General features: G+C 36.5%; 1 protein-coding gene and 1 pseudogene across 1 annotated transcript; both read left to right on the top strand.

Moving 5' to 3' along the window:
• Window positions 1-217: 217 nt before the first annotated feature.
• LOC121424310 lies at window positions 218-8,053 on the top strand (annotated as a pseudogene).
• A 2,014-nt stretch (window positions 8,054-10,067) lies between these two features.
• LOC121424295 (UDP-glucuronosyltransferase 2B33-like) lies at window positions 10,068-17,349 on the top strand. Its single transcript, XM_041619924.1, has 5 exons — window positions 10,068-10,240; window positions 11,378-12,300; window positions 12,613-12,835; window positions 16,126-16,345; window positions 17,033-17,349. The coding sequence occupies exons 1-5, from the start codon at window positions 10,084-10,086 to the stop codon at window positions 17,325-17,327; spliced, it is 1,818 nt and encodes a 605-aa protein (XP_041475858.1). The 5' UTR covers window positions 10,068-10,083; the 3' UTR covers window positions 17,328-17,349.
• The last annotated feature ends 2,200 nt before the right edge of the window (window positions 17,350-19,549 follow it).

Below are 19,549 nucleotides of genomic sequence, written 5' to 3'. Positions count from 1 at the left end.
GGTACCCAGGACAAGATAAGGTACGGATGACCATATTGGAAATAACAAAGACGAAATAAAAACTAATTACGTAGCTATATGCTTGATGCAGATGACAAGTTCAATATCAAATGGACAAGGTGCCACAGGTATGGACTTTGAACCTTCAATATTTATCATAAATGATAACAAACATGACCTGGGTTCTCCTACCTGAACTGTAGTTCTACTTATTTCAAGAGGTTAGTTTTGAATAAGGCAACTTGACGTGTGTAATATACATAACAAGACACAAAACTTAAAAAAAAACTCTTATGAAAATCGGAAGCCTGAGGTACGTTCGTAATTATCTTTCAAGTCTTGCAAGAAGACCTTCAATTTTAAAGGATAAACATGAAGGTAGGGGCCAGTAGTGACAGCAGTTTGTATGCAGACTGAAATGGTCATATCTTTCCTTACGGTTGTTATGCTGATAATTGTGATTTAATCGACAGGGATCAGACCATCACTGAATAATTATTTTTTATTGTTTACCTGATCTAATGTCTCAATTTATGATAATGGCACTGATTTGGAAGTTTTCTATTCTTAGTGGAGTGCTTACTGTTATATCTGAAGCGTCCAATATAGCAATATCCGGTGGCCCGGGACTGGGCAGTCATTTTTTTGTGGCGGCTTCATTGGGTGAAGAATTGGTTCGTCGAGGTCACAATGTAACAGCCATCCTTGGCGGTGAAGCCATTGCTACAAGCCACGATGACAGGTACTCTGAACTCTTCCATTTTGCAATCACAAACAGGCGATTCTCGGAGGAAGAATTGAGGGAGAGAGTGGACGTTGTCGCGCAAGCTGCTGTGTCGGGCAATTTCCTCGGGGAGCTTAATAAGCACCTTGCAACTATGCAAGACGAAATGAACAAAGATTGCGATGCCCTACTGATGGACGCGGACTTCATCAACAGTCTTGTGGATGCTAATCTTGACCTCTTGATCGTTGACCGTTGACCCATACTTTGGTTGTACCAACCTTTTACCGGTAATATTGAAGGAACCTGTGATATTCATGATCCCTACACACCTTGAGGATTTCTTAGCCAGGTCATTTGGATCCCCTATCGACACCGCCCTTCATCCTTATTTTGGAAGCGGTTTCCCGCGTCGCATGACATTTTGGCAACGATTTCGTAATTTCATCCAACCTTCATTTATTGGTTTAACATTTAGAGGCGTTCAGCAGTACTGTTCTTCTCGAAATATACCGCCTTCATCCTGTTCAGAAAGTGAAGTATTTGGTAGAGCGGAACTGTTTCTTGTCAACATGGATTTTGCAGTGGAGTTCCCTTTCCCTATCGCGCCGAATGTCATTCCAGTTGGCGGCATCACGACAAGACCAGCGAAAAAGCTAGATGTAGTAAGTCAAATGTGTAATTCTCTTATGTTCAAGTAAAAGAAGAAGAAGAAAAAAATAGATGATTATCAAAAGGGTCGGTGTTGCCAATAATATTATGGTACCAAGGGATTACTTTTATGTTTATAAGGCAGTTACAGTACGACGCCTTTAAACTGGGTTATATTGGCAGGGGCGGCGATCATGGGGGCTGGGGGCATATTTCCCCCCATTTTTTGAAACACTGAAAAGTGTATTTTTGACGCAAGAAAAAAAGAATACTGTACCTTTTCACCTGAGGATGACCCGTTTTAGGTGTTACCAAGTGCCCTTTCTCGTATTTATAAGTGCCATTTAAAAAATACAAATAATGCCTCTCACGATATTCTGTGCCACATTTACCCGAAAAGGACCCGTTTTATGTGCTAGTAAGTGCAATTTCTCGTGTCAGTACCAATTTGTACCAAATAATGCCCCCTCACGAACGTGTTCTATGCCATTTTCACCTGAGATGGACCCCTTTTAAGGTGTTCTATGTGTGAACAAGTGCCCTTGCCTTCGTGTAAGTGCCCTTTCTCGTATCAGAGCCCTCTGTGTCCCTCACGAACGTGGTCTGTGCCCGACCTTTCACCTGAGAAGGAGCCGTTTTATGTGTTAACGAGTGTCCCTTTGCCTTCTCGTAGGTGCCATAATGTGTCTTCTCACAGGTGCCATTATCAGATAAGTTGTCCTTAAAAACCGCTCTTTCCGTGCCAGTATATATGAGCCCCAGGTTTCTGTATTTAGCATTCTGCTTCATTCTGAAAGTGCACCATTGAATCGCTAATCCCTTTCAAAAATACGATTTGCCCCATTCACTACTTCTTTTTCTTTTTAAAATGAAATTCATCCCTTGGAACCTAGAACTAAATGCCCTTATTTACTGTTGATAAATGCCCCTTTTCTTTTCTTTTCTTTTCTAGTTTGTTCAAAATGTTCAGTCTGTTAATATTCTGGGTGTCCCTTTTCTTTGGAACAATTAAGAGTTCCTAATGTGTGATTCTGAAAAACGACAACACATTTTTAATTGATGATTTTCACACATAATTATATCGAGCAATGCGAGACTGGTGAAAACCCTGTAAAAAGGAAAACTCAAGCGTGTTCAATATACGCGCAACTGAAATGCTCCATGCGTGTCTCACGCAGGGCTTCAATCAGAAATACGTCAAGTAATCAGAAGAGACTCTTCTGGGGAGCGTTTCATCAATATTTTCATCCGACAAGTTGTCAGATCTGACATCTTTCCATGATTCTGATTGGCTGAGAAGCACTGTTCCTATGGTAACTGTCGGATAAAATGGGACTTGTCGGATAAAACGTCTGACAAGTCATTTCATGAAACGCGCCCCTGGGGCCCGTTTCTCAACACCGTCATAAATATAATTTCGTGACTAAATCGGATATAGAGCTACTTGTCTGCCATGTCCGCAGTCTGCTGAACCGTTTCACGAAGCCTTCTTCGCCAAGATCGGGGACAACAACCTGACTAATTATAAATATCTATGAAACCTCCGACCCTAAATTTCTTTCGCAATGACGGATATAGTGGCATTACTTGGTTAGACTATGACATGCAAAAGTGCCTCGAATTTTGAAATTTTAGTCTTTAAATCAATCATAGAGGTTGACCTTATATTGTAGCGCAAGTGCGAGATAGCTCATTCGATTATTATAATGCACAGAAACTATAATAACAGTTGCTAAACGCCATAAAACCATTTATTTTAAAATATAATTGAATCGATAAATCGATTGATCGATTTCCATAAAGATGTCATGCCATCCATTATTGGACTCGTATTCTTTGTTTTCAAAACACTTAATCAAATTTTGATAAATTCTATCTCTATTGTGCAAATAATTTGCCAAATCATGTGTTGCGGTATCCAAAGAGTTAAACAACGATTTTACACTATATTTTGATGATGGGTGGAATCATTAAAAGACGAATAATTATCATCATTTTACAATTAGGAAACTTTTATGGTTTACTTCCGTAAACTAGTAGAATTTTATAACTCGGGGCGCGTTTCTGTTTTACATCCTGGCGAAGGCATATTAATTATGGCACATCAAACAGTGATAATCAACTTTGTCAGATCTAGCGCCTTCAATTATTTTAAACCTTATTTCTCATTTCGCAGATTGCTGTAAAAAGAATATTGTTACATGTGAAACTTATAAAGAATAATAGGAGAAAGAGCAGTGGTAAGGGTTAGATCGGGAGATTATTGTAGTTGGTTTGTAATTTACAAAAGAATGAAAGTCTGATGTTTGGATTGGACTGGTTGATAAAAGTTAGATCTGATGCAGATATTAAGATATTTATAGTTTCTAAGATTTATCAATGTTTCTGGTCTTGGGATATTTTGATAACATTACCTGCAAAGATATTTTGTCTTTGTTCCTTTATCATGATATTGTTAGTTCATTTTATGAACTAACAATATTATTATTCAACATATAATATGTGCTTTATTTAAAAAGTAGGAACCAGGATAGCCCTATTTGAGCTTTATCTTATCGACATCTGCATTGTCAGGATAAGATATACAATGTACAATCTAAGACAAGAATTGAGGAGATGGCTTGATCATTTGTTAAGTAGGGATACAGAGGTCACGTGATAAGGTTATTAAACCTAGCTTGGTGTGTTGAATGAAAAATAAAAGGAGTTTTTATATTGACAGTGATTATTGGTAGAAGAATTTGGGTCAGGTCATCTGTGTTAATGTTTATAGTTCAGCTACTGTGCCGATTGGTTTATTAAAGAGTTTTAATTTGTATATAGTCGCAACGTACCTTGTATAGAATTGGATTGATTTATGTTTTCTTTTATAAATGTATTTGTTTGTATATTGCACGTTTTTATTTTTTTAAACGTGTCCACTTGACCCCTCAGAAGAACAGCCTGTGGCTGAAGAGGGCCACCCAGCCCACGAGTAGAAAATTAATAAATAGATAAATGAATAAATGAATGAATTGGTAAGAAACAAGAAAACAATATTCTGTCTTTTATATATTTCTAAAAAAAACTTATGAAGGAAAAAAACTTGTAAGAATAGTCCTACGTTCCTTTAATTTCGTGAGTCATGTGATTCGGGAAATAAGTCATTTTTTGTTCTTTGTTTTAAGAAAGTGCCCTTTTCGACAGAAAAGATGCCCCTATTCCCTATGCACCCCTTTCAACTCCGCCGCCCCTATCCTGATACCAATATATTTCATTGTTGGGTTTGAAAGTTAAAAAAAAATCTTTCAAGGTAAACGGTTTGCCTACATGAATCTGCCATTCTACTTTTTTTTTCTAGGATGCCCGAAAACCGGTTCAAGAATTTTGTTATTAGCATCGAAAATAAAGCCGTTATTATTCAACGGAATACCGAGTAACAGTGAGAACTCGACCAGTACTTATCCGTCAATCAAAACCGAAGATTTCACTTAACTTAGGATAAGAGCTGACGGTTTCATGAATTTTGAAGACTCTCATCAAAAGGGACCCGCGGCATAACCCAAAACAAATGGACAATATCCTCTAGAAAACAACACAGCTTTGAGTAATGTAAAGGGATATGTATATATAAATTACCTTGCAGTCCAACCTCGGATAAAGAATTCCTACTATGCTTTCGAAAAAGGGCAGAGTGGGAATATATTCATGTATATAAAAATAGCATGCACTGAGTGGTCACATATATTGCTCTATTGTTGGAATATATACATATATATATTGATTTATATAACATTCTCGATAAAGATTCCTTTGTTAAATTGATCTAAATGGACTTTTATGTATGCTATCATTTCCAGAACCTTGAGGAGTTCGTCCAAAGCTCTGGTGAAGATGGTATCATCGTCTTCACCATGGGTTCCTATGCAACCTACATGAAGGAGGAGCTCATTAAAGAGTTTATAACGGCATTCTCAAGACTACCTCAAAAGGTGGTATGGAAAATGACACTTGATCTCCCAAAGGAGGCTGATAAGTCAAAGATAAAAACAATGCCTTGGCTGCCACAGAATGATTTATTAGGTGAGTTAAGTGAAACCAAAACCCATGAAGAGAAGCAATCTTATTGGAAAAGAGTAAAACAGGGGAACAATTTAAAGCAAGTTTCATCAAAATCGGTTGTGAAATAGGCAAGTTATGGACGTTTATGTCTTGTGGTGTATTATGTGGATCCTCAAATTGGCAAACATGCCTCAAAATGGCTGATTGACCCTCCATTTGTTTACACAAATTATTTTACATATTTCACATCATCTCCTCATGACCTTGACATAATGTGGTGTAAGTTATATTTTCCCATGATACATGTATATGGTATGCTTAGTATAAGGCAATATGCAATTTTTATATTGCATGTATTGATATATATAGTAAAACACACATTTTTATACAATGATTAATTGTAATATGGGGACAATATTGAAATGTTTAAAATGACCATCTGCAACATTCAAACAAGTGGGGGGGGGGGGGGGTCGTAGCGGTGCCATCGCTGGAAATCAGGACAATATTTGGTCATTTGTCTTCCCTTTCATTGCATACACCCCCTACCTATACGTATACCATGTATACTATGCCCCGTTGCCATGGCAAGGACTGATGAAAATGAGGGGGAGGGTGTACAAAACTATAAACATGGTTGGGATATACTGCATTTGAAATTATCTCTTCAAATTTTATCAGCACACAACAAGACTAAACTGATCATCTACCAAGGAGGTCACAATGGTTTTTACGAAGTCGTTGACCACGGTGTGCCATCCGTGGTCATCCCATTACTCATGGACCAATTCGATGTTGCTTCACGAACCGTCCACCATGGAATGGGAATCGAACTCGACTACCACACCCTCAATGCTGACATAATCGTGGAGGCTGTAAGGACGGTATTAGGAAACAACAGGTACGTTGTCGATGATATATCTAACGACATAATAGAAAAAGTGCCATTTTTCTATTATTGGTTTACACAGGGGCGTATCCAGCAAAAAAAGGAGGGGGGGGGGGCGCACACTTCTGTTTTAACAGCATTTAGAATTTTTACATTACAAATTTTAATTGTGCCTTTAAAGGGGGCACGGGCCGGTTGTGCCCCCTCCTGGATCCGCCAGATCATGGTCAGTTGTAAAGCTATTCACTCTTCTGATACACCAATATATACTTATATAGCGCTTAACTTAAGTTTTTGGAAGCCTATAAGCTAGTCATTATGCGCTTATTGATTGGATCAACTGTTGGTGAGTTATGAAGGCTTATATGATTTGATTTTGATTTATTCATTTTTCTTTTATACATAATATAACATAAATATAGCAAATATATTTTGTCAATAAATCAGATATATCATTGAACATATTAAAAATCAGTTGCAGAAGATGGATTGCCATTGTAGGCAAAAATGCTTGAAATATGACAAACCGAAACATATATTAATTATGAGCATAATGGATGACTACGAATTATCAAAGTATCAATTAAGTAAAAAGAAAGAAAATCAAACTAACAAACATTTGCTATAAGATATAATCATGAAGGAAAACGACGATGATGGTGAAAGTGAAGATGATCATGATGATGATGATGATGATGATGATGATGATGAAGAAGATGATGACGGAGATGCTGGTGGAAATAGTGATGACGGTGGTGGTGTTTGATAAAGAATAGGAAATGATTATGATTGATGACACAGAAAGTTTACCTTGCATATTCCGATAGTAACATTGCCTTAACTTTAACTTTAAGTGAGTGTAGGGAGCAAGAGGATTTAATTGAGTCTGACGGTGTTGTCTTACATTGTGACCCTGTGTTGCGTCGTTATATGTAAATTACATATACCTTCATACCTTTTCTTGAAAAACTTTTGGAACTAGTGTGAATACGTTAAATAAAAAATTATTATAAAAACAATCATTGAGTCTGGGAGAGGATTCCAAAGGTCAGGACTATATACACGTTGTCTTACACATCTCTGAGCAATAAGTGGTTTTGGATTAACTAATGTAATATAGAAGAGTTACGGGTGGGGTAATCATGAATAGTTTTATTTAAAGTATATGACAGGTACATGCAAGATGATGAAAATGAACAAATTTTCTTTCATTCGCGCATTTTCAAATATTTAGAGGGAGTTTAGGCCAAAGGCGTGAGGCAAGACGTCAAAAATTGCCTTTTGATGCCGTACACATGAACATGATGGAAGGGATTTAGAGCGATTGGAATTTTGTCCTCCGATTCGGGATACAGCCCTTCTAACTCACTTTTTTTAAATACTGTTTTATTGTTTTATTTTACTCAAATAGTTACATGAAGAATGCAAAGAGGATTTCTTCGATGTACAGGCATCGCACCATGAGGCCAGTTGAGAAAGCTGCTTTCTGGGTTGAACACGTGATCCAACATGGCGGAACCCCTCTGAAATCAGTTATAGGAGATTTATATTGGTATGAATACCATCAAATCGACGTAATACTCTCTTTATTTTCAATTATAACAATAATTCTTGTCATTATTTACTTGACTTTAAGATTAGGACTTAGACTAATTTGTAATGTTTTCCAAAGAAACAGAGGGACTAAGAATGATAAACTTGATTAGGACCAATAAATTGGTAAAAAAAAATAACATTTGAACTCATTTTGTTTTAACTGTTTTTTATTTCATTGCTAATCGGCTTCAGCATTACTTGGAGTGTAAACCTGTACGTGAGCGCTAGAACTGTAGAATAGACCAGTTCAATTTTGGTCAAATACCCTTCATTTCTTCCATTGTGATAGGCAGATTTCAAAGCCAGATATTATGTAAGAATGCCTTACATAGCAGGATGAAGAAATTGTATAGACCAGATGACTAAAATAGCTCACCATTTAACACTCTATGAAGGTATTTGTTGCATTTCTACTTTGAATGCATATTATAGCATGTTATACAATGTACTTTTCAAACTGTGAGATACCAGTCGTCTGAATAATCGAAAATCAAAGTTGGTGCTCATATCATTAAATTTTAAACCACCATGTCACTTTTGTACAAATGACCTTCGTCCGATCATGCGCAGAGTGGAACTACGAACTGGCTTATGAAAGCAAGTTTTCACTCTTAACGCAGCTTTTGCGCACATATCCTCCTTTAAAACATGACTAAAATGTATCTTTCAAACAAAATAGTTTGAATTCTAGTTTGAATTCTAAATAGAGATATCGCTTGTGGTGTAAATGATCAAATATTGAAACAAAAGCAAGAGTATACGACCCTGTCACTGTTATTTGGCAAGATTTTGTCCATTCCGAATTACCTGATTGCACAGTTTATCATTTATGTCAATAATTTAGATTTCATGATTCTCACAGACTAATTATTCAACTAATAAAATCTCTAGTAAATATAGATTTATTATGTTGTCTACTTTCTCCTCCTTTGATATAATTTTTTTATTCTTAAAGTGTTGGGTAATCATGAATGCAACTCTGGTTTATTATGCACGAATACGTATGGATTGTTCTTATTATTTTTCAAATCATCTTTATATCGCAACACTTTTCGAGTCGGACAGCAAAATACCTTACACTAGGCCTATATATTTTTATGCATTACATAAACAATTACACAGCAAAATCGTTATTTGAATATATTGGAACAAGTGTTAGCGTAATAAACAAATCAACAGCATTATAATGTTCTTCCGTCTGCAATAAAATGACATTGAATACTGAATAATGAAAATCAATGGAAGCATATTAATCAGTTAATTGAAGTTTATCATTATGGACATAATTTTTTGGCCTGTTTATTGATGATTTATAACGAATTTATTTCATTTCAAAATTTAAACTCAGTTACAAAGTAACGCGAATTATAACATAACGTAATGAAATGAAATAGAAACCTTCTGTTATAATGGTTAGCTAATTCAAATGAGACCTATCGCTTTCTAAGATGTCATATAAAATATTACTCTTTCGTTTTCTAGCAAATCTATAAGTCATGTAAGTTGTGTCAATGTGTACCTGTTGGACAAAAAAATGAATGCAAAATTATTTGGATTTTATATACTACGGTTGGTATAGGTTTATATTTTAATCAACTCTGGAGTTAGTTAAATTATATGCCTGATAGAAATAAAAGGAGATCGGACAATCGAGATATGGAAATACATCTCTAATGAATCGAAATCAAATGAGATGATATATGGAGTCGGTGACGATATCAATCTGGGGAAAAATGAAGTGGTTTTCTAAAAAGTAATTAAGTTAAACCTAAAAATGTTTATATCAAATATTTGCTAGAAATAATAGGATTGCAGTGATAATAGTACACCTTATTTACACATTGTACTAACAATTACCTGAGGGGGAGGGTGGAAGTTGATCCCCGATGAACGCAAGCATCTATAGGATTATGAGGGTTTTTTTTACCCAAACCCCTCTTTTTATCCTACACCTTACTATCTACATAGCATATTCATGTACTAATTGCCAATATTTTGACCAGACTCGGAGTCTGATAAACCAATAGCTTATTCTACATCGGGAATGGACTGGAAATGCAAGACTACGTTCAGTTTTTGTTTGCTCGGGACGAGGAAGAGCTATTGTAATGAGTTGAAAGAAGTTTGGTGATCTCTCCAATTGTTCCTATTATCTGAATAATCGAACCCCATCCCCAGTCAAATGCACCCCCATCTGAGAATCGAGGTAACACACATGCATGCTTTTCTTCGTAGCGCAGCAGAACTCCGTTTTTGGCTCCGATTTGCCTGCCAATGGTTGCTCATTGTGTGCTGCTTTACGTTTGGACGAAAAACGATAGAGGATTTCCTAATAAGCTGTAAGTAATATCTGTAGGTTTGAAGTATATGGTTGTATCGGCGTATATTATTACTGTGATTCAAACTTGATACTTGATAGATACACGAGCTTGAAATGTAAAGGACTGCGCGAGAGCTTCCCTGACATGTTCTGCCAATAACACAACAATATCAAAGTTCTAGGCTATATTACCCCTATCCATGGAAGGAAACCCCAGGGAGGACGGGGGGGGGGGGAGACACAATATCAAATGTCCCTCTCACTATTTGTGGTCTGTAATGACGGAGCAACAAACAAAAACATAAAAGGGAAAAGAAAAAAATCAATGGAAAAGAATGGAGAAAAAGAATAAGGAAGACAAGTAAATAAAATTAGGAAATGGGAAGACTTGGGGAAAAAATATATCATGTCACTATACAAAATTTTCGCTAACGCTTCGTGCTCGCATGGCCTGTTCGATGAGATATTCTACATATCCTGCTGATATGAGCTTAAACTATGAAGTCAATATACGAAACAGTTCTCGGAGATCGAGCTTTCATTATTTTGTTTGATTTACAAATTGATGTTTTAAAAAAGTGTTCTTCAAACTTTCCTTTCAATGGTCTCAATATGCACAGTTTTAGCTCGCGCATCGCGCTCGCATTATTTGATATTTTCAAGCAGCTATTCTCTGTATTGTAAAAACGTATCTGAGCGCTCAGTGTTGTTTTTTCCTTTTCATTTTCTTTTTATTTTAAGGCATTTGTATAGGAAACCGTGGAAACCAAACTTTTGTTCCATGTCTGTGTTTTTTTTTCATAAACGTTTCATTATCTGACCTACTGTCCAGGCTATACCCCCTTAATTCAGTCATGAAACTGCTTTATATCAAGGGCATGAAGGAGGTCGTGTCCATCAATTATGTTCATTCCAAAAGCTGAGCACTTATCAAAAAGTGCGTATATGCAGAATGTTCCTAGTATAAGGCTCGGTCCCACTGCATTTACGGATGAAGAGACGATGTAAAACGGAAAAGCGTCTTGCCATCCGCGGGAAAACGTATCCGTTGTGTACTTTTTGCATATACGTTTTTCATACGCTCTATATCCATCGAGCATATATTCTTCTGTGTTTATTGACGTATTCAGATTTTTTTTTCTTGTGAATTTCCCAGTGATTATATGGAGCCGGACAATCAAGGAAACCAACCGTTCGTTGATTACAGAAGATAACAAAATGAATCTTGGGGCAGAAATGTTGTACATTCTGATCTCATCGATGTTCATATTCGACAAAGTGCATTCGGCGAATATAGCTTTCTATGGCGGGCCTGGAGTAGGCAGTCACTTCAGTTCAATAACTGCTATTGGCGAGGAGTTGGTTGGGCGTGGCCACAACGCCACCGCCATCATCAGCGGTGAAGTAACATCCGTACCCAACGACGACAGATACTCAAAACTCTTCAACTTTGTCAGAACAAAGCGCACCCCTTCAGAGGGGAGACTCAAGGAAAAGATAGACTTTGTAGCCCGAGCCGCTGTCTCTGGTGATTTTCTCGGAGAGTTTAGAAAGAATAAAGAGGCGCTGCATGAATATTGGTTAAATGACTGTGACGATATGCTGCAAGATGATAATTTCATTAATAGCCTAACCGAAGCCAGCGTAGACATTCTTATCATTGATCCCGTCTTTGGATGCCCGAATCTCCTACCAGTTATACTCAAGAAGCCCTTCATCTTCTTCTTTCCAACTCATCTTGAAGAACACCTTGCTGATGCTTTAGGTTCTCCTGTGAACAATGCTATACGACCGTCATACTCGAGTAGTTTCCCGCTACGGATGACGTTTTGGCAGCGTCTTCGCAATTTTGTACGGGTAAAAGTATTTCCATCTTTTCTCACCATGAGGATGAAGAGCACTCAAGATTACATGGCTTTACGAAATATATCTCCACATTTATCTCCCATTGATATTTTCAACAAGGCGGAATTACTTCTCGTCAACATGGATTTTGCCGTCGAGTTTCCCTTTCCCATCGCACCGAATGTAATTCCGGTCGGTGGCGTCACAACCAAACCTGCCAAGCCGCTTGAACAAGTATGAAAATTTGCTTTATTCTTCAACTGTCTAGTCTTTCGACTTTCGACTGTCTAGTCTTTCGATAAAGGTGTTTATAGTACTGTAATTTTCATTGTCCTCTAGATTAATTCTGCTTGACTTCATAAACTTGAGCATACAATCCTAATACTGAAACCTGACACATACTGTTTGTCGATCTTACCTTAATATACACTTATCCACAAATCTATTCTTTAATCTGTCTGATATGGTACCAAGGTAGTAAATATTATAATACGTTTTCATTCAATGATGACATATTACTTTATTACTTCCTTCCACATTTTCTAGAACCTTGAGGAGTTTGTCCAAAGCTCTGGTGAAGATGGTATTATCATCTTCACCATGGGTTCTTACGCAACCTACATGAAGGAGGAGCTTATTAAAGAGTTTATAACGGCATTCTCACGACTACCTCAAAAGGTCCTCTGGAAGACTAGTCGCAATTTCTCCGAAGATATCAACCGATTCAAGTTCAAACCGATGACGTGGATGCCACAGAATGACCTACTTGGTAAGACTTGCTTTGGTTTGGTTTTATTCACCTTATAAAAATCACAATAAAACACATTGCACAAGATATAATTATTTAAGGCCATATTTTCTTCGAATCGGCTACTCCAAGTTGATTTTTATTTGTTTCAATGAAGGATTAGTCCCAATAGTCACTTCTTAGCTTTATTATTATAGATCAACATGCACATATAAAAGCCTTATTCAAATAGTGCGAGCGCATAGCGCGAGCTAATTTTTTGAAATTTTATGTATTTTGTCCTAAAAATTTGAACATTCTGGGCAATGTTTGTGTAGGTAAATTGCCAATTGGTCCACTCACCACATGGTCTACTTTCATTTAGTCTAATGCCATTCCGTCCATCAACATTTCGTCTAACAATAATTTGGTCCATTAACCATTTGGTTGAATCATATCGTTTCGTCTAAATTTCCATTTCCTCTATGACAATTTCGTCTAATAACCGGTTGGTCTAATATCACATTTTAGTCCAGTTAGACCAATGGTATAATGACTAAATGGCTATTGGACCAAAAAGTTATTATACGAAATGGCACAAGACTAAATGAAAGTAGACCATGTGGTTAGTAGACGAACTGATGGTAGACCAAATAATAGTAGATGAGTTCGAAATTGGACAAATTGGCATTAGACGAATTGGAAATATACCATACTGAACAAGATTTGTTTGCTACTAAATAATTCCTGGAAGTGGGAAGTGGGAGCAGAAATTTTAGATATATGTTTTGATCTGATCAAAAAGGGATCGGTTAAGGACTGCTCGTGAACAGGATAGGTATATACATTTACGCTAAGCGCGAAATTTTTTTTTTATTCTGATCTGAAACTTGATAATGATTTAAATAGAGAATAAGCGGTATTTCCTAATTAACATGCTCGAGTGTGTTACAGATTAAGACCTAGAATCTGGGCATTCTAAATACAGCTTTTTTAAATCATAGATCAATAAAGCGAGCGCGAAGCGCGAGCTTAAGATATGTGATATCCCTTTCTGAAAAGGGGTCAATTCAAGCTCTGTATTTCAAGCATTTTTATAGGAAAATTGTGAGGTGGGTATGGATCGCACTCAAGAAAGAGTTGTTACTTTTCATTATTACTTTGAATTTTGACATAGGACCAGGACATTCTGAGGACATTTTGTCATAATATGAATGATGACTACCTTCCTATTTCTCTTTTAAAGTGGAAGATGAATATTGTTCATATTTCATTCTGCAAAAAGGGCGGTTTTTAAATCTATGCCTAATGAGAGCGCGAAATCTGTTAATATTATGACCTGAAAACTGGACATTTTAAGCACTTTGTAATTGTGAAAATAGGATGGATGAGTAATATTTTTAACAATTAATGCGAGGGCAACCACAAGCCGAAGTTTTTGATAAACTGTCATGAAACGGGGATAGTTTGTTAGAAATCAATATTGAGATATGCATAACTCACCAATCAAAATGCGAGCGCGCAGCGCTAGCTGATATATTTTGACAGTCTGACCTGAATAAGGATATTTTGAGAACTTTATGGAATACATTCATCCACGTCCGAAAATAATAGGCATCTGACAAATCAAATTTGGCGAGCGCGCAACGCGAGCAGAAAATGTGAATATCAAGACCATCAAAGTGATATGTTTACACAGCACTTTTGAAAATCCAACCAAATGACGAAAGATCAATTTCCGAGCTGAAATATGTTTTGTATATTTACTTCCAAACTTGATATTTTAAGCTCCATATTGAGGAAGCTAATCACCTAAAAGGCAATGCGAGCGCGAAGTGCGAGCAAAAATTTTGTATAATGACATTAATTTTTAAATATTATTTTTCAAGTATTTCCCTTATCTTATTTTATTCACTCGCCTTCCTTTTCTTATTTTCCCCTTCTTTTTTTCTAATCTCCTTCCCCTCTTTTTCTTCTTTCGCCATTTGTTTTTATTTTCTTGCTCCTCCAAGTGGGGGGGGGGGGGGGGGTAATAAGTATATGCACATAGTATCAATGCTATATAAATGGACACATCATTATTATCATCATTATTATAATCGTAGTAGTTGTTATTATTATAATTACCATTATTATTATCATTATTATTATATAGCTAGCTGTGATTTCCTGCCCTATGAAGCTGGTTGTAATCATATTGCATTATCAGTGGCGAATGAATGAATATAAGGATATTGAATTGTACAGTGGCGTAACTACGAGGGCATGGAGGGGGCACGTGCCCCCCCCCCCCATCAGCTGGCCAAAAAAAGGAAGAGGAGAAAAAGAGGGAGAAAGGGAGAGAAACGTACTGGGAAGAAGAAATTATTGTTCATTATAATGTTATATTATAATTATAATACATAAGGAACAATTTTTTTTCCCATAATTTTATGAATCATTATTTGCTAGGGCCTATGTCTTCATTGTTCCCGGTCTGTTTAACGTTTAAGTCAATATGCACCAAATATATTTCCTCGCACTTCGACTTATTATTGTTTTATGTAGTGATATATGCTTCTTTTTCATGACTACTTAATGTGATTGCCCCACGATCGCAATAGTAGATTGGTGAGATATGTCTGCTCTTCATGAATTCCTAAAAATCAGTCCTTAAAATGTCCCTTTTTCTGATCTGAATATCAAAAATTTCAGCTCGCGCTTCGCACTCGCATCATTTGGTTTGTGAAATACGTATGGTCTTAGTGAATTCTTATAAACAAACTTAGAATGCCCATTTTCAGGTCTGAATATCGTAAATTTTCAGCTCGCGCTTCGCGCTCGCAATATTTGATTAGTGAGATGTGTTTATTATAATTATGATTACAATGACTACAATAGTGCTTCACGTGTTTAGATGTAGCAAAATCAGCATGCGCTTTGCACTCGCATTACATGACTATGGTGAGATACATGTATGTATACTCTTAATGGATTCCTAAAATATAGTCCTTAACATGTCCCTGGGGTCAATACATGTATTTAAAAAAAATTCAGTTCGCGCTTCGCGCTCGCATTGTTTGTTTAGGGAGACAACTATGTATCATGAGATACATAGTTTGCTTTTAATGTCCCTTTTTTGGTCTGAATATAAAAAAATTTCAGCTCGCGCTTCGCGCTCGCATTATTTGATCAGTGTGGTACATATCCGTTTAATCGAACTGTCCTTAAAATGTCCCTATTAGGTCAGTATAGCTGGCAAGTGAGCGTGCTCACTAAGTGACTTACACATTTTGCTGGTGCCCCCCCCCATGCCATGACTCACGGTACGCCACTGGAATTGTACATTTCAGGTCACAACAAGACAAAGCTAATCATCTTTCAAGGAGGAAACAACGGGTTCTATGAAGTCGTTTATCATGGTGTACCGTGCGTGGTCATCCCCCTACTCGAGGATCAGTACGACATCGCTTCAAGGATTATCCATCACGGAATGGGAACGAAGCTCGATTACCACACTCTAAACGCTGAAAAGATCGAAGAGGCAGTCAGAACAGTGTTAGAAAATACGAGGTAACTCATCATGAAAATGAAAACAAATAGGTCGTGCAACACGTTAGTCATGACTTGTGTTAAACAAAATAATAATAATGGCGTCTTTGTTTAAAATGCCATCAACCCAGGAGCGGATCCAGGATTTCCAAAAGGGGGGGGGGCACATTTTTCCAAGGAAAATATTGACAATTTGACCCCCCCCCAAGTTTTTGATAAAAAATAAATATTTCGTCCCCCAATAACATTCAGGGGGGGCGCACTTTTGTTTTTTTGCAATTTTTACATTACTAATTTTAATTTGGCTTCTCAAGGGGGGGGGGCAGGGGGCGGCACGGACCGGCTGTGCCCCCTGGATCCACCAGTGCATCAAACTTTCTATTTATTCGTTTGAAATAATTCACATGATTCTGACTATTAGCCCCGTGGTCTTTCTATAGATATGATTTTTCGCTGCTGTATGTATACAATCAAAAGTAAACAGAAAATTGATATATAAAGGTTTCCAAATGTAGTCTGTTGATCAACAAACGACAAACTATTCGAAAATTATAGATATTTTGCCTATAAATGGGTTTTTGTAAGTAATCACGTCTCATTATAAACTGCATGCATGATCATTTTCTATTTTATGATCTAAAAGAGCCATGATCTTTAGCTCTATGGATACTTCTAATCTTATCTAAATCTACATTTTCTTCAATCTAGTTACAAAGATAACGCAGCAAGGATATCTTCGATGTACAGACATCGCACGATGAGGCCCGTTGAGAAAGCAGCTTTCTGGGTTGAGCACGTGATCCAATATGGCGGCACTCATCTTAAATCTATCGCGGGAGAAGTGCCCTGGTACCAATACCATCTGGTCGACGTTATTGCTTTTCTCACCTTTTGCCTTTCTATAATATTTATCATTTTAATTTTCGTTTTAAAAATAACGATAAAATTAATAAGCAGTATGTGGAGGAAATATCGACATGTAAATGAAAAGAAAGATGATTAGCGTATAGGCACATTCCTAAGATTTACCACGATAGAAAGTTTTATGAAATGTTTGACCATTCAGCGAGAAGGTCTGTTACTCTGGTCTATCCACAACGCATACAATCCAGAAACAATCCAATCAGTATATTCTTTTTACCAAAAAAAGCAATGTCCTACAGGCCCAATGACAAAAAAATGCAAATTTTTAGTGATAATTATTCAAGGATTAAAAACGACTTTAATGCATTACATCTGAAGGTGCAGTAATTAATAATATTTTTGTAATAATTAGGTTATATTTTGTGTTGATTGTATATGTTGCCTTTATTGTATCCCTGAAAGTGACGGTCGAGTCACGTGCCCCTTGCGATTCCAAACCCCGTATAAGTAACAGAGAGGACCGGACCGGGGCCCTGGGAGTACTTTTTTTTTAATTGAGGGTACTAATATAAATTTGACAAGCAAAACACAAAGGTGGGGGGGGGGGGTCACTCCGTAAAGGAAGGTCATTTTAGTCCAGAGAAATAGACGATCAAAAAGAAACAAAAGGTTTATGTATAAATATTAATGTCATTCAATGTATCGGGAACTACTACTCACAAGTTTTTATAAACTTTTTTGTAGTTTCCAATTTTCTCTGATACTATTTGTCATTCCTGTACATATTGTATATATATATATCATTTTTCTTAATGCTGAGAAAATAAATAAATTGAACTGAACTGAATCGAAAAAATGTAGGTCAGTTTTGTTACATTTCTCCATTTTGTCACACCTTCCAAAGTTCCAGGAGGTGCTGCCTATGCAGAAAAATACACACAGCACCCCCAATGAAAAAATAATTCTCTAATTCCGTGGTGACGAGTAAGTTTCTCAGCGGTTTCTTTTGTTTTCATGCTTCTTAACATCAATATTAACATGGAGATCTGTGAGATAACTTGGTGTGAGTCGTGGTATGAACATAGAGCTATTATCTGTAATAGCTGGTATGAAATTATTTGTTTGCTATATGTTTGCTTGTGCATAGGTGTGTTTGATTCCATGTTAAAGGTATTATTTAACTTTGTGAGCAGCCGATTAAAAAAAAATCTCAATTCAAGATGAAACATGTGTACAAGTACATGTATTAGAACTAAAAAAAAAACGGCAAACAACCATTATTGAGAATGAAAAGTAAAAAATACAAGGCAAAACCCAATTTTCTAATAAGGCGTCATAAAGACGCTTAAATTCAACACAAGCGTATGGGATGAAATCAAGATAGTGTTTCCGGTCACTTTATATTTCACTTTTTGGAAGCACTAAATAATCTAAATAATTTTTTTCTGGGCTACATTTTGGAATCATATCACACACACAGGTGACAAGTGTGACCTTCTAGCTCAGATTTTTCAAAAGTCAAATCAATGTTAGCCAATCACTTTAATGTCGATGTTAAGGTGCATGAAAACAAAAGAAACCGCTGAGAAAATAACTCATCACCACGGAAAAAAGAACAGTGTTTTTTCAATAACTTTTTAATTTTGACATTGCCCCACATTTTAAGGCACTGCACCTCCATGTAATTTATAATCATATCATGAAGGGTATCATTTTAGAGAGAATTAAAATATCTTTTGAATGATATCAAATATGCATTGTTTAAGATTGGAAGTTTGGAGAAATTAATGGCCAAACTCAGATTTCCGAACTTTTTTATGAAAAGTTTATTATGGTAACGTTGCCATTACCATGGGGCATGGCTCAACAACCAATCAAAATTAACATGATTAAGTTTTTTATGCTCGCTATTTCCAATTATGGCAGACTTAGTATAATTGAAAGTCATGAAATAACCACTGAAAGTTAATTATGTGCGCTAATTATGATTTCATTAGAAATATTTAACATTTCACTTTCATAAATGATGACGTAACTATAGATATTAAACTAATTGATGAAGTGAGTCAAAGACAAATCAACGGTTCTTACATGTCTAATGAGCATCGAATATAGTTTGCTTTGCTTAAAGGTATTTCCAAGAAAATGTCATATTAGCCTTCTTGTTAAATCATGGTTTCGTCGCACGCACCACGAATCGTCCTCTCTGCGCACTTCGATGCGAAAGTTAGTTTTGCAGAGAACGCATTTAAAAAAACAGGTTTTTAAAACCAGCAATAAGTGCACCTATAAGGAGAGCAAATCATTTACCCGTGTCTTTTTTCGACAGTTCAGGTTCCAAAGTTCCATCCCGTATCTTAA

The sequence above is a fragment of the Lytechinus variegatus genome, chromosome 11 (genome assembly GCF_018143015.1).
Source record: "Lytechinus variegatus isolate NC3 chromosome 11, Lvar_3.0, whole genome shotgun sequence".
NCBI lineage: Eukaryota > Metazoa > Echinodermata > Echinoidea > Temnopleuroida > Toxopneustidae > Lytechinus > Lytechinus variegatus.
The sequence above is the reverse complement of the archived record's forward strand: the minus strand, read 5'-3'. Positions and strand labels throughout refer to the sequence as shown.